At 34.9% G+C, this 26784-nt stretch overlaps 2 protein-coding genes across 5 annotated transcripts in view; one reads left to right on the top strand and one right to left on the bottom strand.

Annotated features, from left to right (window-relative positions):
* The window catches only part of LOC150105654 (galactosylceramide sulfotransferase-like), a 34412-nt gene extending 27068 nt beyond the window's left edge, over nucleotides 1-7344 (top strand). For all 3 annotated transcript variants that reach the window (XM_090394293.1, XM_090394291.1, XM_090394292.1), the window contains one exon: nucleotides 5512-7344. In XM_090394293.1, the coding sequence (XP_090250419.1) occupies nucleotides 5630-6634 (1005 nt within the window). In that variant the 5' untranslated portion in view covers nucleotides 5512-5629 and the 3' untranslated portion in view covers nucleotides 6635-7344. The remainder of the gene's footprint in view (nucleotides 1-5511) is intronic.
* Nucleotides 7345-22636: 15292 nt separating this feature from the next.
* LOC150105653 (putative sodium-dependent multivitamin transporter) overlaps nucleotides 22637-26784 on the bottom strand; it is a 40453-nt gene continuing 36305 nt past the window's right edge. The window contains exons 11-13 of one of the 2 annotated variants that reach the window (XM_090394974.1): nucleotides 23332-23429; nucleotides 23038-23129; nucleotides 22637-22882 (exon numbers count right to left, since the gene is read on the bottom strand). In XM_090394974.1, coding sequence (XP_090251100.1) covers nucleotides 22790-22882; nucleotides 23038-23129; nucleotides 23332-23429 — 283 coding nt within the window. In that variant the 3' untranslated portion in view covers nucleotides 22637-22789. Of the gene's footprint in view, nucleotides 22883-23037; nucleotides 23130-23331; nucleotides 23430-26784 lie in introns of those variants that run through there. The other variant, XR_016548493.1, reaches the window with a different exon arrangement.

Raw genomic sequence — 26784 nt, 5'->3', positions numbered from 1 at the left:
CCGTTTACCCTATCTAACTTTTGGAGACTGAGTGGGCAGTTCAATCTCCACTGGTAGCCAATCAGAGAGATAGCTGGCCCAAGGCTATCACTGATTCATCGGTATGTAGTGAAGAAGACGGCAAGCTAGTGCCGCCATCTCGTGGTCCCTAACACTCGTCTTTAATGTCTGAAAATAGTGTGGGTTCTACGGTCGATTTTCTTGAGTTTACGGGACGAAAAACCCTAGTTTCCGGGAGAAAAAACCCACTAGCCCGATCGACTAACTCGGGAACCGGCCGAAAAAAGGCTTAGAAAAATTTCCTCCATTCGGCGACTAGATTTGAACCACCAAATCCTTTCTTCGTGCGGTCAAGCGCTGTAGAGTGCAAACGCTACTTCTACCGAGCTACACAGGCTCAGCTATATATCATAATATAAATAATAGTCATAAATACTAGAAATATAAAAAAAATTAAATAATATATATAAACTGAACTCAACTACCGATAACGACTTAAGAGAGAATCTGTTAGCCTGTCAATTTCAAAAAAAAAAAAAAAAAAAGTTGGGACTAAGAGTTCGTACTCCTTTTTGAGGAATGAAATGGCTAGAGGATTTATTTAACTTTTAAAATGTTAATATATAAATTCCACCCATCAACTAGTGGAAATATATACATTAGTATTAGTACTGAGGTGAAGAGATCGAAAAATAACTGTGCTCCAAATATAAAATGGATGATGGTGGAGGTTAAAATCATCTACCACTTAAAGACGTACACAAACATGAATGGTATAGTGGAGTTCCATCCTACAACGCGTTGGTTGAAAAGAGTCACTATCTACTCAGTCAACTATTCTGGAATTTGTAATCATTCTCTATCTCGAATAAATTTTGCAGTAGCATTAGATTCCCCCCCCCACACACACAAACACCTATTTTTTTTTTTTTAAGGTGAGTGTTGTCTAGTTGCAAAAAAAATTTAAAAATTTCGAATATTACAATATTTTTGGATGATCTTATGTATCTTTCCACCATAAATATCCATAACATCTTATCTCGTCATTCTATCTTAAGATCTATCAAAATGGAAGAAACAGGGAGACACATTCGTCTAGCAGTAAATTAGCTGAAGAAAGCTGTGATAATGTAAGTATTCATCAGACGACAATGTTTCTATTTCACTAAGGATTCCCTAGAGTCTCCGTAGCTCAGTTGGTACAGACGAAGTCCTTTGGTCGGAAAGACCTGGATTCGATTCCAGTCTATGACGTGAGGAACCTTTTATCTGCTCTTTCTTTCGACTAAAGGTGAGTTAGCCGATCTCATAGGGTGGTAGAGGATTTTTTCACCCGGATTTTTGTCCCTCAGGCAAACCGGCCCTGTGAATACATACACTACTTTATAGCCATTGAATACTTACGACAATATGTGGAAGAGATAGGTTCCTCATCACATGTCGTTACGCCGTAATTAACCATAATTAAACATGAGTCACATCATGCTAGTCGGTCTCCTAGATAGGAGACAGCACAAATAGGGAAGGATTCCCTGATGCGCCCACTCCACATTTATCTCATAGTTACATCACTGTAAACTTCATCATATACTTCCGACCGGGGGAATATATTCAGGGTGTGCAGTACACACCCACGGAATAGCAATATCACCGATATTATATTTTTGCATTTTTTCTTGTTAAAGACTCCCGTAATTGTTTCCTAGTTTCGCGTGATTCCTAAAATTAAACACAACATACTAATGCTTCATGAAGAGGATACATTTCGACACGTAAACATTGTCTCGCATTCGATTTAATAGCACGAGTGTGCGGTCACAAATACGGACACCTTTGAGTGAGCACTTTGAACAGCGGGTCAATTTTTTTTTTTTTTTTTTCAAAGTTTAAAATATATAATTTTCTATAAATAATTTATAACTAATTTGCTCATATTTACAACGGGGAAACCGTGTCGACAATCTACGGAATGTCCCATTTTCTGCCAGAGCTTTTGCGGATTGTATCATTGTAGTCGAAGGAGGCAAGCCTCGTCCTGATTTTCCAAATTTACTATTATATATTTACATCTTTTGAGTAATTCGAATATATCAACTAAGTATAACATTCTCCTTCATTATTGTTTTTTAATATACTGTATTTAAAAACAAACACATTATTCCCAGCAGATTTGGTTATAATTAATTGCATTGGTTCAAGTAATGAGCTCTGATGCGCTATGCACTCGTAAAACTTTCATACATCGATAAAAATGCAATCATACTGTCAAATTGACGTGAATTTTGTAGCGCGGGTTGCATAAGCCACACGACAGCGCACCTAACCGAAGAAAACAAGAAGATAATACAGTAACAGATACATACCTCATATACACATCTATATGTTAATGTATTACTTTTTTAGTCGGTCGTAGTCCAATCATGTATAATGTAAAAACAAAAGTATCGTTTTCTTGATCTGGCGTTTGTATGGCCTTGAGATTTGCTGTGTAATGTGTGGATTAGTAACTGGTCAGTAATAATGGCATTACCTTAAATATTTGAGTCCTAACGCCATTATTGTGAGGAAAAAAAATTATCATAAGCGATACACATACTCCTTAGTACAGTTTGAAGAAAGGTGATGCTAGTGTTTGTAAAGATAAGTTATTGAGTCGCGTGCTTACAGTATTTCTCACTTTTATACGTGTACTGGTCGAAAACATTTTTGAAGAACAAGTTCAGAATTGATGGAAAGATTTAAAGTGCAGGAGACTGAATTCCTAGTTGGCATACTTGCCGTTGAATCTGTATGATCTTCAGTCATATTTTGCACCCGTTTTCTTGTACTTTTCGTGTTGCATTTTCATAAATGTTCTCAATTCAGTAATTGCTTGTTAATACAAGCATCTTGACTCGCAACGGTTAATCTATCTAAGCAACCTTAAGGAATATTTACGGTTAAAACATTAGATAGATTATTCCACTAACTCGGCCGACACATTTAAACGGCCACGGCAAAGATCTAGGTGAGTAAACAAATTGAGTATCCACCTTTTACGAAACTTCGTCGATTCATTATGCGAGTGTAAGCAAGTTATTCCTTGGCTGTGGTTAGGCCCATTTTATTTTAATTTAGTATTTGGAATCCTCGCAAAGGTTTCTAGTCATCTCAGCTTTCGATTCGATGGGACTATTTGGCAGGTAAACACGTTTTCAAAATTTCAAATTATAACCAACTCCTAACATAATATGAAATTTCGGATGAACACTTACAAAGATTTATCTGCTCGAGTTTTGATTCCAAACAAACTGTTTATTGGCAATACGATTCAAAATGCTAGTTTAAATTTCTTTTCCATCCAGTCAGAGCAAGGTGAAAAAAAAATTTCAACATATATACAGTAGTTGTGTGTGTGTGTGTGTATGTATGTATGTATATATATACGCGCGCACGTGTTAAGTCTTAATGTCACACGTCAGTGCGTTTTGTATGGAAAAATGGTTAAGAAGATAGTTTAAGACAATTCAAATTTCAGATAAAATAATTTTTGCTCTCAGCGGCAAATTTTAAACAGTTTGTCTCTAGTACTTAGTCAATAACATTTCCAGATTCAACTGTGATAATAAAAAGTATTCCTATACACTAATGCTATAATGAAAGATACTTCTATGACTCTCCGATTTTTTCATAAATTAGTTACACCCCAACAAACCGAAGAGGTATCGTTCTGCTATGTATGTATAAATTTGTGTGTGTGTGTGTGTATATATACACACACACACTGCTAATTACTACCTTGCGAAATATATACAGTGCTATTAAAAATAAGAGAATAAAATAAATTACTTTTTTAATTAATACTTCAGTGTGGAGCTGTTGACGCTAGTTTATCAAAAGGTGGGGTAGTGACTGTTAGACAAGTATTTAACTGAATCTCCAACTGTTCTTATGAGTCTTTACGACCAAAATTCAATCTTCTCATGATTTACCTATTAGCAGTGTCACAGAAGTACATTGCGCTTATTTGACAAAGGTGCTTTCAACAAGACACAGCGTACAAAATCCGAAGCATTAATCATGCTTAAAAACAAAAAAAAAAAACAGAGCACTTTGAAAATAGCGACAAATGGCCCCAAAACTATCCCCCCCCCCTCCTTATAGGTCACGTCGTTTTATGATTTCCATCAAATTTGAATGCAGTCGTACCTTATATTGCTGAAGGTGATTTTAAAACTTCCACTCAAGATGTGCTTTTATTCAAATGAAAGATGAAATAATAATGACTATTTTAATGGTAGTAATTTCTGAATGGTATCGTTTGTCACTGGGATAAATTACTAGTGTGTAAAATTTAATAGTAGTACATAAGTATCAGTTTGTTTGTTTGTTTTTCGGAAAAAAAGCATTTAGTGTAATTAGGCTTTAAGATATTTATAGGAAATTTCTAATTTTTGATAAGTCACCATTTTTAAACTGACTCGCCAGAAAAATAAATAATGCATATTTATCATCCAAGCAAAGCACTTACCCCAACACTTTCGTTCCCTTTCATTAGTACTTATTAGGCCAGATGTTCCCAAACTTTTTATACCCTCCCCCTCTCCTTAAAATAATTTATAATTTTCATCCCAGTTTCGAAAACAAGAGCAAATAAATTTAAAAATGCAACTATGATCTGTGTGTGTGTGTGTCCAAATATAAAGTATTGCTGCCAGATAGTCAGTTCCTTGTATGTTACATTGTCGGCAAATTTAAAAATAAATCTTAAGTCTTTATAAGAATGTATATTGTCGTTGACTTTCTAAAATTGTCGAAGCTCTGTGTTTGAATTCTTCAGTGACTGTATGACAACTAAACTACTTCAACTAGCCAAAGGATTTTAAAAATGCTTCTCTCCATATGTTTAGTTTCATTATCAACACGCGCTCGACTAGAAAAACAATTGCATTCCTTTCCCCCCCCCCCACACACTTTGGGTACTTTCCTCTGACATAGACCTTAAAGCCCCGTAATACAAACAACTACTGACATGCTGCAGTTTGATCATTTCTGCGCAATTGCAGTTTGTCTGAGAGTGCTCGAAACAGAAACATAAAAATTAACGTTTTGTTTACATATTTGTTTTTTCAGTAAAATACAGTTCATATTTTTAAATTGTTAAAATGTTAAGCATACAGTCCATATGTTTAACATTGTAAGAGGATTGCAACTATTTTCTTTCTTTTCTTTTGGTAAACTTCCTGATGTCAAGAAGTGTTAGAAATTCCATGTTAAGGACAAACATCGAATTTTACAAAAACCCAAACTTCAGTTTTTGTACCCACGAAAAGAAATCTATCCATATTAATATATAAAACTTTTTTATCCAGAACACCTAGCTTAATGTAAGATAGAAATATTATACTAATTTTAACCTTGAGACCAATGTTTCAGTTAATCAATTACTGATTTTAAACATATCAGGTGATTTGACTTGTTTTTATACTTTTTGAAATCAATATATAATTATTCTTATTTTTCCCATTCTAGCTCTTCTCCTTCAACGATTCCTGTTAAAGAGACTCCCTCCACTTCATGTTCACCACAAAACAACGTAGTTTTCATCAAAACCCACAAATGTGCCAGTTCATCAATTCAAAACATTCTCATGCGCTACGGGTATAAACATAACTTGACTTTTGTTCTTCCTGCAAAAGAAAACTATCTCAGTTATGGAACGCCATTCCATCGAACCATGGTACCCGACCCTTCTGTCTTTAACCAGACTTACAATATTCTTACCCATCATTGTCGGTTCAATCACAAGGAAATCAAGACTATGATGCCTCCATCTACGTTATTTATCACCATTGCTAGAAACCCTGTTGATCAATTCGAGTCCATGTTCACCTACTTCGACCTACACAAATTTCATCACAAGAATATCCATCAGCTACTCAACAGATTACAGAAGTCACCCGGTACAGCCACAGTAGCTCGTTCCAAAGGAGTGTTTGGTGTTAATCAAATACTTTTTGATCTCGGATTTATGACTAATAACTTTGCAGATGAAGCAGAAATAACTGCTTATATCAAAAACTTGGATAAGCTATTTCATCTGGTGATGATAGCCGAAAGGATGGAGGAATCGTTAATCTTGCTGAAGAATCTTCTATGTTGGAACTATGACGATGTGGTTACTTTCAAAATCAACGCTCGTATCTCGAAAGCCAAGAGCAATTTGACGGAGGAAGAGCGTCAAACGCTATTAAAAATAAACAAAGCAGACAGTCAAATGTACGATTATTTTCTTCGCCGATTTGATGACCGGGTAAACGACTTTGGAGTTGAAAAAATGAAGGCAGAAGTAAAGATACTGAAACGTCGTACTTTTTTGTGGTACAACAAATGCGTCCATGGTGAAATTACCAATGCTTCCAATACCAGGTATTATAAGAATCCAAATGTTTTAGAATTTCATTTGAAAGGTAATGCAGAATTGGACAGCAGGTGTCGGTCAATGACTCGGGATGAACTTCTCTTCACGGATATGCTTAGGAGGAGACAAAAACATTTATTTGCAAACTGGACAGACCCAGAACTTTTGAAGAAAAAAAAACTGGCAAAGATTAAGAGAAAACTAGTGCGTCGGTTCAAGAAACGCAAAACTTAACTTTTTATGTGTTTGAAAATGTAAATAGCGCGTTTAGATATTATGTGTATGTTGGCATACACTGATAGTATTTGTTTGCAATGCAAACTTTTTTTTTTGTCATTTCTATTGCGCAGTTTACTCAGATGCCCAAGACAAAACCAGTCTATTTTCAAACTATATATTCTTAAACTCAAGTTACTGTCCTAAGTACACACTTAAGGGAATGTTTATTTTTCCATCGAAAAGCTAGAATAACCAAGTCCAGAGTTCACAATGGCCAGGTGTTGTAATGCGAAATGGTGCGAAAGATGTGCTTTCAAGAAGACTGTCTCAAGTTGCTTAATGTGTATAATTTAAAATAATAACAACATATTTAAAAATAAATTAAATATAATATCAATGCTCTGAAAGAAAAATTTGAAATATGTAAAAGTTAATATTTTGTTCACACTAAGGTAGACTATTGCTGTTTTGTCAAGATGAATCTTTGACCTTAACTTTCTTGCTCACCAAAAAGGATGGAAACCACTAGTATTTTGTCAGGTAACACTTGCAGTTATAGTGTGGGGCGAACTATTTTTTTTTTAAATTTTTTTTAAATATGCAGTTATGTTTTCTTTGAAATGCAGATATTTTTCTTTTCTTCTTTCGTTGCGGTGGTTTATGTTGGTTGTGCATTTTTTAATTTTTAATACCTTATTCGGAGAATTAAAGATTTTCTAATGTTCTGTTTATAGTTGGATTCTTTTTTTCTTCTTTCTTCCAGGGCAAAAGTTGAATGGCTTTGAAAATATTGAAAGCCATTCAACTAGCCTGCGCTGAATAAGAACTTCAATCTGTCTTGATTGACATTAATTGGCTCTTAAATTTTATTGTTTTGTTTTTAAGATTATGAATAATGAATAAAGATTCTAAATGTAAGACTTAACTATATGGTTGAATCGTATGAGGCATTTTAACAACGTCAGATCTGACGGAAAAAATTTCTTTCCTTCGTCCGTAAAGCGACTTTTTTTTTTAACAATCTCATCCACGAAGTGTGTGTGTGTATGTATGTATATATATATAGGAAGCTCTATACAGTCCTTTTCAAATCTTCGGTAAGGGAGATGGCGATGAAAATGATCTGCTAGCTAAAGACATTTCATGTCATTGTTCCAGGTTAGCCCATGTCTACTTTGATTTTTGTGTGGGTGGTAAGAAAATAAGCTTTTCAGTCGAAGATGGTAGAGCCTCCGTAGCTCGGTCGGAAAGATCTGGGTTCAATTCCCGTCCATATGAGGAACCTTTCTGTTCTACCTCCGGTCTCATACGGAGGTAGAAGTTTTTTCAAGCGGAAACTCGGGTTTTTGTGTCCCTCAGAACAGGCAAACCGGCCCCGTGAACACAGATCTGCAGTCATAAAATACATACTTAATCCCCCATTAGGAGGACTCAATCTGTCGTAAGGGACGGGTGAAGAAAGGAGGGAGGGGGAAACCCCCCATACGAAATATTAAAAAAAAAGTTGAAGATGGTCTACAGGCCTTTTCCTCCCGGTAACCAGGTCTTTTATCTCTCCAACAAAATAACCAAGTTATCAGTCAATAAATTTAGATATTTTAACAAGTGGTAATCTGTTTAGAGGATGTCTGGTATGGGCGGAAGTCCTCAATCTTCAAATAATTCTAAAATTATTTGAAGATTGAAGCAAGAGATGTAGATCACTAATAAACAATACCAACTATTCCCCCCCCCCCCCTTAGTCAAAATTATGTCAATTTCATGACACAATTCGCACATAATATTGCTAGCACAATTTCCCCGCAGGCTTGGAGTTTCATTATTTTTGAATATGACTGTGGAGAAGAGTGTATTTTTGGAGAGCAAAAGATGTTCTTGCTCTTCAAAAGGTGTTTTTTGCAAAAGATATTTATTACTTTCTACTTGGTTCACTGATTGCGTCAATCCGAGGTTGAAAATTCACAACTAAGTTCTACTTTGAAAAAATAGGTAAATTTTCTCAGATGTATCTTAACTGCTCATTGGCTATTGCTCAGCAAAAGTTATCCTCATTAGAAAACTTCATATCATGAAATTTCAATTTATACTTATGCAGAGAAAGTTTAAAGAAGCTTTGCGTTTATTTAAAACGTTTTTAGATGACTAATGTTTATGCATATATATATATAAAAAACGTTTCTTTCTGATATTTTCGGGTACATCTACTAATATTGACACACATTTTATGGCAAGCAGTTCCTAGAAATGCAATTTCTGCTATAGTTGCAGATGTACTTGGGGAAATGTGTTTTATTATTAATGACATTATCAACAAAGAATCCGTTATCAGCGAAATAGTTGATTGGTTGAGATTTAATGTTTTATTTGCTCTGTATTATCACAAACTAATTCTTCCGGAAAGCACTGTCGTGCGTGCATGCCTTTTTGTAGCCAAATTTCCACACACAACTGCAATTATGTAGGTTTAGAAATGGATGAAATACAACTTTGATTCTCCCCAAGTCTTTTGTTAGATCTATGAATAAAAATTTTAACTGCGTAGCGAGTGAACAAAATGATATTTCGGTACTATCAGGAAATAAAATTACCTTGCGAACTCTGGTGTTACTGCCTGGAACTAAACTAAAATATGTTTGTTTCATTTTAACCTAAGTTCGATAAAATTACTTATTTAATACGCAATCGTAAGATTACATATACTGCTTTTCTATTATTAGGCCCAACTCAACATCGATGGGTTGGGTATTTATATTTCCCTTTCAGAGAGAAGCATTTTGCCTTTCATTATATTTAATGAAGTGCATTCTGCTGATTTAGTTTTAATAATCGCCTAACAAAAATATATTTAGCTAGAAATTTCTCCGGATGTTATTCAACTGTTAAAGTTCAGTAGCGGTCGATAGTATTAAACATGAAAGTAGTCTTTGATTACTGAAGTCTTATTAGCTTCTCAAATTAGGACAGGACAAGGAGTAGAAGGAAATTAAAAAAAAAAAAAAAAAATCATAAGAGGCTCTTATGTTAGCGGTTTTTCCAGATTATAGTTCACTGTCTGGTAGGGCTACGGAAATCAAATAAATTTCACACACAAGCCATGTCCTGTGACCGAGGATTGATGGACATCAGTCAGCAGTGAGGAAAAAAAATCTATTTTCTCTCGTTATATAACTTTTTATTTGATAGCTTGAGATGGATTTGATGTAATGCTTCTTATCACATCTATATTAGCCACGGGTGTATGAAGAGAACCTGTTCTGTACCAATGAGCGCACTGTTATCTATTTTTATTGGCAATTTTGTTCGATATGGATATAATCCAGTGATGTCCAGAACAAGAGGAGTGATTTATTGGCAGAAGTTGTGAAGTCAGTTTTATCCCGTTTTATGCATTTTATTCATGATCTATTGGGTATTAGCAGAATTTTCACAAAATTCCTTATAAAACGTTTATTACTCTAGTTTCTCTTATAAATACTGTTTTTCTCCTCAACCTGGTGGTTGGTGCAGTAGCAATGCTACTTTACTAGGAAATTATTATAGAACAAGTGGTTTCACATTGCCTTCCTTGTCCAATAGTATTTATGTCTGTAGATGTATGTTCACTGATCCGGATTGCTTTTTCTGAAGAACGAAAAAGCAGAGTTCCCAGGAGGGGGAACCCCCATCCTTATGAGACCGGATGACTCATATTTGATTGGAAAGCCCTGACGGGATTCGAACCCGTGTATTTCTAACCAAAGGTCTATTTTTTTTTAAATTTTATTTTATTTAAATTTTATTTAAATAAAGACTAATAGTCTTGACATGTTTTATTCTGAAATCAACTTGCTTTAGGAAGGTTGAGTTACAGGAAAACCTTTCATTAAAAAATGGTTTTTATAGGAATCCCATTCGTGAAAGGCTGAGAACCTAAATATAAAAGCTGTGGGTTGACCCAAAGATTTGATATTGAGAGCTTTTCTCTAAAGGCAATTTAAAAAAAAAAAAAAGAATTATGCCCATTCCACTGATTTCAAGGCGCGAGATAAGCAAATGGCGATTTCATCATTAAAGCTGATAAATCACTTGAATTACCAATATTCAATAAAGCAGCCGGATGAGTTAAGCCTACATTTTGCTACACCGCATCTCATACCGACCTGTGGCAAACTTTCAAGAATGTTTCGCTTAACAAAATTTCACTCTGCAATGTCAGTTAGATCATTTAATCACGTCATATACTACTGACCAACGAGTATATTAAGTACATCTACTTAACTAATAGTACTTTAGCTCTCTAAAACTTCAAATAACGGCCGCGTAATGTACTCCACGAAGTACTGAAAGTACATTCTACAAGTCGCAGACTTTCTCCCTCATCCCACAGTTGCTTCGGTGTGATTGTGGCAGATTCCATGTCCCACGCCGTTCGTTCTGCTGTCTCAGCTGTACGGTTATGTTTCGATGAGATGATTGAGAAGGCCAGGTTCTGGAGTTGTTCCCTAACGATGTGTGTGTTATGGCAAAGTACATCATCCAGCTGAAAATAAGCATTCAGCGATGAATAATTTGTAAACATGACGGGATGCACATAGTGGACAGCGATCTTCGAAGGGTGGGGGAGGGCGGGCGGGAGACCTAATACGTACCAACAAAAATGTTCCCCTATAGCGTGAATCCGGGATCCGATAGAAACTAGGCAATCTCTTTTAGTTCTTAAATGTCGAATGTCGATATTCTTCACTTATGTATCTGCTTGCAGTCGGCTTTGTGTTTGGCAAGTGGAACTCAGTGAAGATGCCTATTGACATATTCAGCCCTTAGTAGGCTGAGGCATAAAACTTTCTGATACGCTCCTTTGCCGAATGGAGTTTTTACTCTAACCATTGACCGTTTATGGCTCATCTTAGACTCACTCTTGTAGCTCTCCATGGGCTTCTCACATCCAACTAGCTAATCTCCCCCCCCCCCCGCGGCCATATGTGCAATGTGTGCGAGGCACACAGGCGCCAGGATAGTAAAGGCGCCAAAGAAGAGGAATTACTTAAAAAAAAAAAAAAAGTTTTTTAAAGTGATTTTTTTATTGGAGGAGTGGGAATAGGGGCCAACTAAAGTTTTGCACACAGGACACTACTGGCGGCCCCCCCACTCCCCTTAACTCAAACAGACTAAGAAATTCGATCGGGGCCCTTCACATTTCATAAACCTTACGAAATAAACTTAACCCTCCTCTTTCATAATTTTAGAGAAAATTTAATTCGAAAGATACGGGGTGGGGGGGATGTTATTCTGTTTTTTTTTTATTTGTTTGTTTTTCTGAAAAAATTACGCAATCTTCTGTTAGGAGCATAATCCTTTAAAAGTACAGCTGCAGAATCCATATTCCTTGTCGAAAAACAGAAATAAAGAAAAGTCAAACCTGAAAAATGAATTTTAAAAACCGAACAGTTTCTTTACAGTTTTCCTCATTATCAGCAAACCAAATCGCAGGGACGGGCCAGCCTCAAATAATATACAGTAAAATATATCAAGTAAGCTGTTAAATATGTCAAGCGTTGAGTTCGGTTTCTTAACATAGACAACTACATATTACAGAATGTGTTTCCAGCATCCCTCGATAGGTTAGAGTGGTTGTATCTACCCGAGACACGTCTCCGCGAATCCCCCCCCCCCTTCTCCACAATAGTGGCGGTTTCATTGAAAACCAGGTCTGTCACAGTATCATACCATACTCAGTTGTTAGACACTCAATATTTGTAAGATACGCACTAACCCTATTTTAAAAACCGAATGTATCCGCTTACACTTTATACTGTAGCAGACTCTGAAGTGATAGATTCCGTGGATGATGGGAGCGTGCCTAATTGGCCTCGTAGTTATATATAATTAGTATACAAATAAAGAGACTAAGAGTTGGAATAATAATGTATAATACTATGCATTATACATGTGTGTAAGGTTATGTGCCTTTCATTATGGATGCATTAAGAATAAGTATGAATAAACACAATATGCAGAAGGGGGGGGGAACAATATAGAATTACTAAGATGTATACAAGTAGCCCAGTCGAAGTTGCTTCACGCGAACTTTATTTATATAAAGGATGTTTGTTTACTTATATCACTTGTATAAAGGATGAAACGAAGAATATAATTTCTTGGCATCTTTAACTTAAAATACTAACTTAATTTAGTACTTGGAAAGAACAAAAAAACAAAGTATAAAAATATCAGTAAAAAAAGAATAATATAGAATTACTAGAAAAGTATAAGATACTTCTACCAGAAAAGCTTGAGATAAATTCGACACAGACAATAATAAATACAATATGAAAAATGGCCAGCTTTTAAAGCTATAGTACATAAAGAAGTAAGGAGAAAGAAGTTATTACGAGAACTATTCAACAATGGACACCATACTATAAAGTAGAGGTAAAAACACAGCATGAGAAAACTGCATTTTAGACATCTATAAGATTAATCAGACACATCAGTGTATGAAGAACATAAAACTATATGAAATAAGGAATACTGCAATAACTACTATTATTACAAAATAATATGGTGTAGGTAATCTGGAGAATAATACACACTGAAAGAAGTAAATGAAAGTATGAAACTAGCAGATATTGGATAAATTGAAAGATTATATTCAAAATCTATGCCCAGAAAAGTAATGTTTACAACCAGAAATAAGGTATAATATGAAGAGGACTTGGACAATAAGAGAAAAAAACGTTAAAGAAGTAAAAAATAGAAAATTAGCTGGAATCGATAAGATACGGAATGAACTATTAAGGATGGAAGGGAACCAATTAACAAATCAGTTGTGTAGTATGCTAAATACAGTATTTAATGAAAATACCAATGACAGGCAAAAGAGCCTAACACTACCAATTTTTCAAAAAAAAAAAAAAAAAGAGGGATAGAGCCAGAGGAAGAAATCTGCTTTGCACAATTGAAATTATGCACAAAATAATTGGAAAGCTAATAAATAATAGATTGAATTATGTGATAAGCAACAACGATTTAGAAATAAAAATAGATTAATAATAGATGCAATAACAGAGAACATAATACAGCAACATATCTTTACATGTGTTTTTATTGACTCTACATTTAGTAGATACAACTCAGACAGCCATTTTAAAAGTAAGAAAAAATATCAACACTTTGCTAACTAATTAAGATATACATAGAAGTTCTACAATAAATACCAAATAAGAACAGACTGAACAAACTAGAATAACCAAAGGATTATATAAGGAAAATTGTGGAATATACAAATTAAAAATGATGGGATACACAGATATAATTTTACTAGCAGAACATCTTTTACAAAGATTACTAAATACGTTCAATCATACACTAGAAAAGAATAAAATATGAGGTTATCATCAGAACAGATCCTGGAAAACCCATAAAATGAAAATTCCTAAATATTTCCTTCAAAGTAATTGAAGGAAATATTTAGGAATAGAACTAAATAAATTGACACACATACAAAATAAAGAATAAACACTATAGGTGGTAGATCTACATGTAAATATCTCAACAGATTTTTCTGCAAGAATGAGAACATAAGAAACAAAAAAAATCTATTCCTTTGTATACTTATTTTTGTTATTTACTATACTAACATATGCAATATTAGACAAACGAATAAAACCATTACGATTAAAATATGAAGTGTAATTGCAGGCATAACCATATAAAACAAAATTAGGAAATTATAAAATCCAGATATAGCCAATAAATAATTGGATTCAAATACGAAAAAAGGAATGTCAGATGGACAGAAGTAAAGAACTTTAGTCCAAAATGGCAGAATTATTTGGAAACCAGCTGTATTATGTTATATAAATAACTAGGACTGATAGTGAAAGCATAAGTTTAAGGGCATACATATTTCAATGCATTTCATGTGTATTATGTAATCAAAACACGAGACGGCAGTTAACAAGATCATAAGGGCAAATTTAGTGGTTAATCGATAGATGGAGCCACCCAGGACCTAGAATTTTAATTATGGGCGTGTCCCAGTGTCGTATTGATCTAGTTCAGATGACAATGTAATGGAAGGGAAAGTTCTAAACTAATTATCGCAAGTACTATTTTAGGAACGAATACTAATCTACTCTCAAAATTGCTATATAATGCCATCAGAATTAACCTCAAGTCTGGTATTAGTATGCGTGCGCAATTAGCTTATTTTCTTCGACATATAATTTACATTTCATTTCTAACAATGCAGTTAATATAGCTTTAGTCATTTCTCCTAAGATATTGAAAGTGCTAACCTAGTACGCATTTACAAGATAAAATACATATTCAAGGAATTATGTTATATATATAGATACCTGAATGGAGTCGAGTCCGCGCGGTTAGCCTAGTGGCTTTCTGCTTCGCAACCATATGCCTGGGGAAGGAGTGTCCTAGGTTCGATTCCCGTTTACGACGTGAGGAGCTTAAGGATCTTCCTCAGCCATAGCCAAGTTAGCCGGTCTTGGGCGTGGACAGTACGGTTTTTTCCGCCAGTTTATCTGGGGTTTTTCATCCCGCAAGCAGGCAAACCGACCCCGTGAACACACAGGTTACAGTCATAAATACTTACGGCAAGGAAGGCAACGGGAAACCACCTTGCTCATAATCATCTCCCTAGTAAGGTAGCATATAGCTACCCCCCCCCCTCCGGCCGTATGGCAGAAGGGAATAGATAGATAGAATGGAGTCGAGGCCCATCAAGTAAGGGTGGGTGTAATTCCTTTGTACTTATATCTCTCCCTAAACGCAGGCACCAGCTTATTCCACTCATTCATTAACGCCATAAAAAGAACCCCAACTTTGCATTCTTTCTGACCATAATGTTATTCAGCTTCTAGGGATTACCTGAGGGAGGGTGTGCTGCATATACAAAATAATAAAATAAATAATTTTTTTTTCTAATCAGTAACTAATTTATTAATGAATAAATTTACATATTAAAAAATTGCTTTATTAAAAATATTTCACCCTCACGACGAACACACCACTAATAAAAGATTCGTATCTCACAGAAATAACGTGCGCAAGCATACAATTTATCTGTAAGCGACAGTGCCCAAACGAGCAGTGTCGGAATCACTTGTAACGTGCAATGAGAAGCGCGCAAACGAATATTGGAGTCTAGCTGCAATTGGCCGAATGTGATAATTCCGACACTGCGTTAGATCGCAGTGCATTTGTTTTGTAATTTAATGCGTTAATCGAACAATTCCAATTATTAACTATTCAATCAATATCAAAAGATAAGCTGTAACCTTTAACATGTTGTATTGCATTTATATAATGTTGTAAAGCATTGTTATTATTTATAAACACAAACAAAATTTATTTTTTTCATTTTTTCCTTGGGGTGCTGCAGTGTCGCAGTGGCAGTGCTTATGTACGAGCCACCACTGCTCCCTACTTGTCATGAGCTGCACCATTTCTCCTGGATCTATATACTGTACTATACTATGAAAACTTACTAGCTTTATGTTTTCATCATATTTCCTCTTCCTATTTATCAAACTTTGAGGGCCACAGTCTTTAGTCTGTTTTTATATGTACTGTTAAATTGTGAATGAAGATATTTGAGAATTATAATACTTCATTCACATTTAACATAATTGCCATAACTTAACCAACACTTGTAAATATTATTTGATGTTATTCTCTTGCTTATGAATTATTATTCATATAATTACTTTGAGTTTGTTTATTATTGTTTAATTATTTAATCTAGAATATGTATTAACAATGAAAGGACTTTGTATCAAAAGTCATTCAATTTATTTTTAATATATGACAAATATATTATAAGAATTTGTATTTATCATATTTAAATGTTTTTATGTCAACTACGGATTATTTCTTTATTTGTTATTTCTAAAAGAGAATGTAAATATGTGGAATTTTGCTAATATGATTTTGTGTAATTCTTCTGATTGAATTTGATTGGCTAGTAAAGGAGAAACGGAGTTGTTTTTAGTTAACGCGTGCTTAGAACGTGAAAGGCTATGATATGGAGAGAAGCCTGTAGATATAAGCTGAACTGGCTAGAACCGGATTTTGGCGGGAAGAATAAACGCAGTTAATTGAAAAACGAAAGTAAACAAGAAGGGAAAGCTTAGGGACAGTGAAGAGACCGGTTGTGTGTAACAAAAGGCGAGGTGAGATATGCGAAAAATCGACAAGGAGAGGACCGGGAATAAATAGGCATTAAAAACTACCTCTATGGAATTCTGATATAGATTCCTAATGATTAGAGGAAGAAAGCTGCAGAGCTGAAGTCAATACATAGTGGAAGATAAGGAATTAGCACATGACGCAAATCTAATGTGTCAAGACTTATGTAGCTCTGTGTTTAATATTTCAGTTAACATAGTGAAGATTTCTTTGAATTGTGTTTCCTCACGGTAATTAGTTAACAGGAATTTTGAAAATGTGCCTAAGTGAATTCAATGTGCAGAAATTGTAACCCGGTAAGACTTATCCTTTTTACATCCAGTGTGAAGCAAATGAAAGTTAATTCCGCCTAATATATCTTAACTCTAGCTGTGGCCTTTAACTATAAATAGTCGAAATAATGAAGTACTAGAGTGTCCTCCCCATTGAATTAATAACTGCCTTGTGATTCAATTAAGTGTTTATAGACTAGAAGTGAATTAGAGAACCGCAACTATAAAAATATTTATTATGTATTCTGGAATTTTGAACTGTGAGAACTATTTTCTATTAATTGGCAGAATATAGAGAACTGAGAGTTCAATGTTTGATACCTAATGCATTGTATCTATTCTAAGCACTAGAACTAAATTAATGTGTAGATGATATGAATTGTCTCATAGAATAGAGACGGGTTGTGATAGAAATACTTATGTCATGAATAATAAGATCTAAGATTTTTGGCTTTAATCTGTAAACCTAACTGAATAGCTACCTGTATCTCAGAGATATTTTGGATTTGTTCAGTTGCATTATCTTGTTTAGAAAATTATACTTAGATGTACATGTTATATAACCCTGCATTAAATGTTTTGTTTTATTGAATTCAATTTGATGTTTGCCTGATTTCCTTTCATTGCACCGCTCATAAAAATTTATCGGACCTTGCGGAAGTCTTAAATGATAATATTAACCTCGGCCCGTAGAAATGTGAGATTGCAAACGTTAGTTGATGATTCCTCTACAATATATAGACTAATCTGAATATAAGGTGGCACAGGATAATATAAATTTCTTTATATTCATATCAGTATCAATCAACATCTGACAAATAAAAAACGGAATTTAAAGAAGTAAGGATAAGTTCAACTAACCATCATAATTGGATCAGTCAACAAGACAGGACGACACAACAGTACCATTCCGCAAGCCAGTGTGATTTTGGATAGCCGGCATTGAACTATTTCCACTCTTTCATCAACTTGCCTGGAACCTGGGTGACCATATTTGAGCATTAGTGCAGATGAGGTCTTATTAAGACCTTCTCAAGTGAGAGAATGACTTTCTTATTTCTGCAAGTGTTTCTTCCTTTCAACCTTGCAGCAATTCGATATAATGTCTTAAATACAAAATTAAATTGTAATGTGACCTCTGATCTTTAACTCGCTGTTCATCATTAGCCCTGTCACTTCTTTCATTAGCCACTTGCAGTAACTTCTCATTAATATAATACTCAGAGTGCAGTTTCTTCAGCCCCCCCCCCCAAAATTAAGTTGACACGATTAATGTTTGTTCATAGAATTAGTCTGTTCAAATCAGCCTGCAAGATTCTGTATAAGAAATGGCCCTTATCAGCCGACGCAACTTAGCATCATCTGCATATGATAGAGGGTTTACCCTCCAAACCATCTCAATGCCCTTAATGCATAAGTTAAACAGGAGGTCCAAGGACAGAACATTGTAATACCCCATTAGTCATCCTCATTCTCTTAGATTCAACTCCTTCACTCTTTGATATTTGTCGGCTACGACACTTCAGTCTGTGCTACAAAATTTGCATACCTACCCATTCCTGTGGAATTCTGTCATGCGCATTGACAAAATCTAAAACAGTTCTTGCGTATCCATTCCCATTATCTGTGATCCAAGTATTATCTACTCACCTCTGGATGCAATTTCTCGCCAGCCTCTCTAACACCTTAACTACTCCAGAGACACAGAGTGGTTTTTAAATGGCTGCATTAATTGTAACTACATCCTTATATAGTGCAATATCTTGCCCTCCTTCAGTAAGCATGTTCGTACTGGAACTTAAGAACACCCAGGTTAGGGGTATAGCTAATTCTATAGCAGTCGTGCTGATATCTTGTCCTGACCGATTGTTGTATTTGCATCAAGCTCTCAACACTTTTCTAACACCAGCTTTCCCACCTTTGTCTCAGCTTTTCGAGGAGTACTGGATCTATCAGGAATGTATGCCTTACCAAATTGATTGCTTAATAACTCAATCGTTTCCAGCGCCTTTGACAATTTCCTGTTATCTGTATTTACTGAAGTTACCCTACATGATCATTCTCCACAGATTTCCTTTCGCCCGTTTAGCTAACTTCTTTCCATAGTCTAATTTCACCTTTGTCATTCGCCTGGAATCTTCTCAGTACCGATCAATCAACAGCTATACATAATATGTAGACCAACTTCTAACCAGCTAATGCATTAAAGCTCTATTGATCGATTTCAAATCCTTGCGATTAATTCTCCTCTGTCAGGAAATGCATTCCTGATAAGTATAAGTATAAGAAGTATAAGCTTTCTTAAAAGACCAGTTGATCACTTCCCATGCACTACTAAATTCTCTGCCATGTAGATTCTCATACCATGGCACAGCTGTAATCTGCTTCACAGTTTATCATCATCCTCATCACTTGCTTCATGGTTCTGCATACATATATTCCTTCTTAGTGAAAGCAAGAATGCATTTTTGACTCGCATTCTCATTTCCCAAAACAAAACTCCACGATTACTTTCACCAAATGGAGGCAAAATAATTGTCAGTCTAGTTGGCCGAGTAGTTAGCATATCCTCTCCACCCCAAAAGTCTGCGGGTTCGAATCCCGCTGTGGGCATGGATGTTTGATTTTCTGTGAAAATACTAGTGGTGGTAAGCCGTAGATGGCATTCGTGTAGATGATGATTCGTTGTAGTTGATGAATTGAGTGGTGGAGACAGGGAGTTGTAAAGAACATGCCATCCCTCGATAAGTCTTTGGACTCCCTGGAGATGTCATGTAATAATAATAATTACCTATTTTATCGTCACATTCTCAAAAGCTATTACCAGATCAAATATTCTAGCACAAGTCCCTTTCATAACGTACGGCTTAAGGAAATTGCGCCTCAGTAATTCTATGAATTCTCTTGCACGCTTTCTACTTCTTTCAGTCTATATCTCTGTTCAAATCACCCATAATAATAGTTCTTTCTGTATTCACAAGGTTAATTTTCCTGTACACTTACAAGTCCTCTTTAGTTAACCCTCATCTACAATATGTATAGAAGCACCCAACTATGCATCATGTCTGTACCCACACTATTACATTTATTACTCTAGTTGGCAGTAATTCATCTATATATTCAACAGTCCTCTCCCTCCCTTCTTATTCTGTCTGTCTTCCCTAAATACACTATACTCTTCACGTTCTATTCCTTTAAGGATATCCTCTTCTACCAGTCAAGTCTCACTAATGCCATATACTTTTGGTTCATTTGCATATACTAATGCTAAGAATTCCTTCGCTTATTTCAAATGCCTCTGCCATTAGCAAGCATGCTCGATAACCAACCATCAGCATGATGAGAATTCAACACTATTACCGCCAATCATAATAGGTATTCTCAAGCACTGATGTACTCCCTTCCTGTATAGAGTTTCTCACTTTCTCGTTGGACCCTTATGAATGAGTCAGTGAGTTTCGATAAACTGAAAAAAATGTTCATTTTTTAAATAGTTTTTTTTATTATTATAAATGATAATCCTAAATAGTATTAAAATGTCCCATTATTATTGAACTCCATGTAGTCCAAGACTCATCGCTAGAGGACCACACTATTCATTAGTCGTAATAAACCTATCATACTCTTGTATATCTCTCGCAATGTGCCAAAAGTCAGCGAGAGGCCCAAACTACTATTATTCCCACAATACCTCTCCTTAAAGTGATTTACAGAGCGACTACTGACAACCATCTCTGGCAATCCATTCCACTTCTTCACTCCCCCCCCCCCTTGTAGCAAAAAATGTAAACCTTACATCCCTTAACTTTTAAAATTCCAATAATGACCACCTGTCCTTTCCTACTGTCACATTTTGAAAAGCTTCCTCTACATCCATTCTATAAACCCTCTTAGCAGTCTGTCTTCAATCTGTACTAATATGAAGCCAGGGCCACCTCGTGCGGGTGTGCAGGTTGTGTCCCTGCACAAAGGAGCCTGATCAGGCGGGGCGCCATTTCAAGACGATAAATAATAGTAAATTTTTATACGATGCTCTTATTCATGAAGTAAAACTTTACTACATAGATTGCACGACTTAAAATAAACAGTAAGGTGATAAAAAATGAACAGTAAACTCAACACCGATTAGCTGCTTTGCTTTGACATACCGCTTGATGAGTGGTGCATCAAACTCCCTGTATATAGTCTAAGAATTAAAAATATGAGAATCCATAGAAAAGATTCAATAAGATGACCAGCATACAGATCTGAGACTCTATAATATAATATATCAAAGCTAGGAATATTAAAGGATTTTTATTTATTTGAGTCTTTAGACAAAACTCTTTTTGCCATCACCAGTAGGCAACTTCATTTATCGTATTGCTGACCAAAGGCTACTGAGAATAGCACAGACACCTGCTGCTGCCTTGTGTTCTTAATCTTAATTAGTATATTATTGTTATTATTTGTTAATATTTTACTGCCGATGTTTACATAAAAATTATATATATATATACATGTTATTTAATGAAATTGGAAATATCAATATCAAAGATTCTGAATACCAAAATTTATTACAGCCGTATGGCTGTATTACACACACACACACACACACACACACACACACACACACACACACACACACACACACACACACACACACACACACACACACACACACACACACACACACACACACACACACACACACACACACACACACACACACACACACACACACACACACACACACACACACACACACACACACACACACACACACACACACACACACACACACACACACACACACACACACACACACACACACACACACACACACACACACACACACACACACACACACACAGTATTCAGAAAAAAAAATCCGAAGAATGAAATAAACATTTGTTTACCTAGTGATCTTATTATTTTGGTTGATTACCCAAACCTTTTTAAAATTTATTGAGGGCTCATCAGTGGAAGCCAGACCCAGAAAAGATACTAAGGTTGAATCAATGCAGAAGTCATATCATATACTTGATGAATACAATAGTATCATTATGCATCACCAAATTATTAATGTATTAATGTATAGGATTGCTAATGTTGGGATTGCCCCACCCCCCGCCCCAAAAACTTTTTGAAACTTTCTGTACATAAAATGCTTACGAATATGTTGAGAGTTTATTTTTCACTAGGTTAGACTATGATAAATTTAGTTTAATCCTTTATCCCAGTGAGAGCAGAGTTTGCGCCTGAAAATATCTTCAGGACTGAATATAGTGTTGTACTATCTTACCTGGGTAAGTAGTACAACACCAGCAATGGTTTGGTTGATTACCCAAACCTCTTTGAAATTTATTGAGGTTTCATCAGTGGAAGCCTGGAAGGTGTTGTACTGCTTACCCAGGTAGGATAGTACAACACTATATTCACTCCTGAAGATATTTTCAGGCGCAAACTCTGTTTGCTCTCATTGGGATAAAGGATTAAACTAAATTTATCATATGGTTACGAATATATTCAACACAACTGCAGAGTTTTCGTTATCTCGAAGTTATATTAAAAAAATAATAGAAATCACCATTTATTTGTATGAAACTTAAATACAGACATGCTCAAATTGAGCTACAAAATAGATACAAATTTAATGTTATTAATTAATCGATGCATAGTTTTATTTATTTACAGATTACATCCACCAATTGGAATTGCAAGTTTACATCTATAGGCGTTCGGAAAGAAATCCGATTTGTTGATTTGATTCCAGTTTTTCTTTATTGTGTTCATTCGTGGTTCCGATATTTATTGATTTCATCTGTAAAACAATAGGAAAAATTATAAAACAATTTATAAATGAAATCAAATGCTGTAATATTTGCTGAACAGTAAAGGAAACACTTTTTTTATCGAAAATTCAAAAATAAAAAATGAATATTATTCATCTTTAATCAATATTAGTAATGAAATTACTTCTGATTGGTTGACTTCATTTGTGTCCTTTAAACCATATGACTTCCACACAATAGGGCTCAACAACTCACGCTTGACTGATGCGTTAGAACCTGCAAATGTAATAACAGTAAAAAAATATGAATAACATTGAGTTAGGTTTCAGTAATTGGACTAATCCTACGAGTATTTCTGATATGTTATATTCAATTAGTTCAGTTGGTACTTTTACTAATCTCATTTTTATATTAGAAATATAGTTTGTCACTTATGTTTTAGCTATATCTATAAAATTTCCGCAGAATTTCTGCTTACCTGTGCACAAACTGACAATATAACCAAACACGAAAGTTGCAGCAAGGGATATTACAGGGTACCACATATAGGACATCTTGTACACAGGAAAAATATACCTAAAGAAAAAGAAAGCCTGCCGTTCATTCATTCTGACTTAGTGCGCTTGATAGTCCTACAATAGTTATTGAATTAAGAAATAATAACAATTCAATAAGGATTACTTTTTTGCAATGTTCAAAATTTCTTTTAACGTTTGTGTTTATTACTTGTTATCAACAAGATCATTAAATTAATGAGCACAGAAGATGTCCAATATACTCAGATTTTTATGTGGCACGTTAGTCAATACAGAAGTAGAAGAATTTCTTTTCTGTTCTGAAAACCCCGGTTCTGCATTAACCCACCCTTCCAATAAAGTAAAACTGGGTGGAACGTACATGCAGGTAAATGGATTATATATTATTAGAAGAACGATTAATTGCCATTTTAAATTAAGGTCTCCACCCACCCAGAAAAGTTATTCTTAACTCCTGTTTTTTCTGAAAATCAAAGGACAACTTTTTTCTATCTTTACACATGACTCCTACACAAGCCCAAGGTTATCGATAAGTTCATAGGCACCGGGGGGGGGGGTGGAGCGGGGTAGAAATACGGAAGACGACTGTTACTGTCTCTCATGGTCTTTAACATTAACAGATATACATTATTGTCTGAAGAACAAAACCTCATTGCCTGTATCAAAGATTAATTAACTCAGAAATCGGCTGAAAAAGGTCTAGAATGATAGAATTCGGCAATGGAATTGACGCACAACGGTCTTTCTTTTAGAAATCTAGTCCATATTATTATTATACGATAAATCTGGTTCTTGGGAAAAGAAAAGGCTCCTTCGTTGAACTCAAACGAAAGCAAGGTTCTAATATATCTCAGCAAACAAGTATGCATGTTCACAGAGAGGTCAAACTCGAGCAGACTTAATAGCATCGATATAACAGGAGAAGCATTTCACGCAGATTTCGCTATTATCTTAACTAACCTGCTTTATTATTTATTATTATTTTTTATAATAGCTCCGCCTACTTCTGTTGGAAATAAAAGGCATTATGGGATTTATTTTGATTTTTTTATAGTGCCTGTGTATCCCCCCAGGAAGTGGTGTCTGGCTACTCCAAGAAAGACCGTTTCGGGAGCCCTTCGAAGCAAGGTTTAGAAAAGATTCCTCTAGTTGGCGACTAGAATCGAACATATAACGGTCTTTCTTGGAGTAGTCAGACACCGCTTCCTGGGAGTTACACAGGCACTATAAAAATCAAAATAAATATATATCTGTTGTTGTCTGAAATAAATGTGTGTCATACTCTGCTCTTCGGATGTTTTGTGAAATCGTTGATAGCTTTGGGCCAATTGTCAGTGTTTGGTTGAGGATAGAGTTTGGCTTTCACTTCGGTCTTCGAAAAGTTACAGCTAAACGGTCTCGCTTACTCCCTTTGAGGAAAAAAAGACGCTAGCGGATTTTATTTTATTATATTTATTAATACTTATTATTAGAGGATACCTTCAAGCAGTCCAAGGACTCATCGCGGGAGGGTACTCTACTCAACTCACCATCTTCCCTATTTAATCTTCCAGCTGCTACTACTACCATCAACATACAAACCCATCTACCGCCTACGACAACCACTAACGGTATCTTCTGTGTATTGCTTGTATCTTCATGGCCGATTTGCCTGTATGCTGGATGAAACCCCTAATTTTCGGAAGAAAAAACCCTGCTACCTCCGTGTAAGATCGACTAACTCACCTTCAAGTTAAAGAGCCCATATAAAAATTCAAATTAGTTCTAAATCATTATTTTCAATGATTTAGAATTAATTGTCATTGTTTGTAAATGCTGGGTTAATTTTAGTAAGGTATATTGTAAATCTTGATTTACAACAATTTTTACTTTTTTTTATTTCTCTCTCTTCTTTCCCCATCAGATTTCTTAAATTGTTGACAGTAACAATATTAATGATGCCATTTTGAAATGCAATGTTTGTATTCGTTAACGTGATTAAAATGAAGTTTTTTTCCATTCAGTTTCCATTAATAGAATATATTTTACCTCGTGATATATATTTCACGAATAATGGAAGAGTGACAGCCATTAATCCAATTTATATTTATCAAATATTTTGATATTGTTTTAGAAACGGAATATACAATCAAGCGCTTCACGAGAAAAAAAAAGTTGTTACTTGTATACAGAGTCACCTATCGGTTCTTTAGTCGAATGTTATTAAAAAGATAATTCGCTAAGCTTAGTTTTAAATTAATACATTAAATATTACTCTATAAAAACTTTCATTTTTAAAAATATAATGGAAAAAATTCTTATTTAAGAATTCAACGAAAGTCTATTTCAAAGCAGCAGTTATTTCAATAGCTCAGTACGTGCAATTATACTATGGCTGGCTGTGACATGTTTCGTCTGCTCTTTGTTTTTCAGATTTATAATTACTATGTGAATTTTATGACAGTGCGATAAATTCCCTAGCTATTTATGAGCGGATATTCAATAGTTTTGATCATCTTCGCTGTACTTAGAACACTCTAAATGCTTATTTAAATCTCAAGGTAAGCTTATAATAGAATATGCATTGATATATATTGGTAGCTTGTTAGGGCATGTATGTTATTATTTTCCTTGACACTGAGGAATAGAGTACTTTCTACCCGCTATGGGAAATATTATTTTCTAAGTATATATTCTCTTATTATCAAAATAAGTTGGCGTTTCTAGACAAGATATAATTAAATTGAGCTTCACAAAACAAATAATTATGTTTTGTTGTTTTTGATTGAGGGAATAATACAGGTGCGAATTTAAGATATTAGTGTTGCGTATAAATAATAACAATAAGGTATAGAAAGGCCACAAAAGATAATTTTATATGAATATATCCATAAATTGTGTAATTCTTTCTCGGTATGGGGATGGACAATTTGCAACAGGAGGAAGGGTTCTAAAAGCATGAAAAACACTTTCTTATTTCTGTGATTAAAGTGTTATATAATTTATAAATGTGACGTAATTCTTAAAATAGAGTGCAAGATTAAAATTAATTAGTAGAGAAATTCTCTGCGCTATTCCTTCTACTGTTTTTGCAGTTTTCTCAGGCTTAAATCGTAAAAGTGTAGTGAAAATAAAACAAAATAGGGATATAGGAGTGGGTATCTGCAAAACAGCGAGTGCTCCCTCTCTCATCGATCTGAGATTGACACCCCTTGCTTTTGTAGCATCGAACATAAAGTAAAATAAGGACTGAGGTTACCAATACGGGGGGGGGGGGCGTTTCTCTGCTTTTGTTATTTCGCACTCACATCGACAATCACCGCTCTGCTTATTTTCGGTCCTTTGAGCAATATTTTGTACATGAGACTTGGATTTAAAAAAAAAATATTGCTCGGCATTAATTTCAAGCATGATAT

Source organism: Typopeltis vanoorti, chromosome 6 (assembly GCF_054136105.1).
Source record: "Typopeltis vanoorti isolate ZY-2024b chromosome 6, IOZ_Tvanoo_1.0, whole genome shotgun sequence".
NCBI lineage: Eukaryota > Metazoa > Arthropoda > Arachnida > Uropygi > Thelyphonidae > Typopeltis > Typopeltis vanoorti.
The sequence above is the reverse complement of the archived record's forward strand: the minus strand, read 5'-3'. Positions and strand labels throughout refer to the sequence as shown.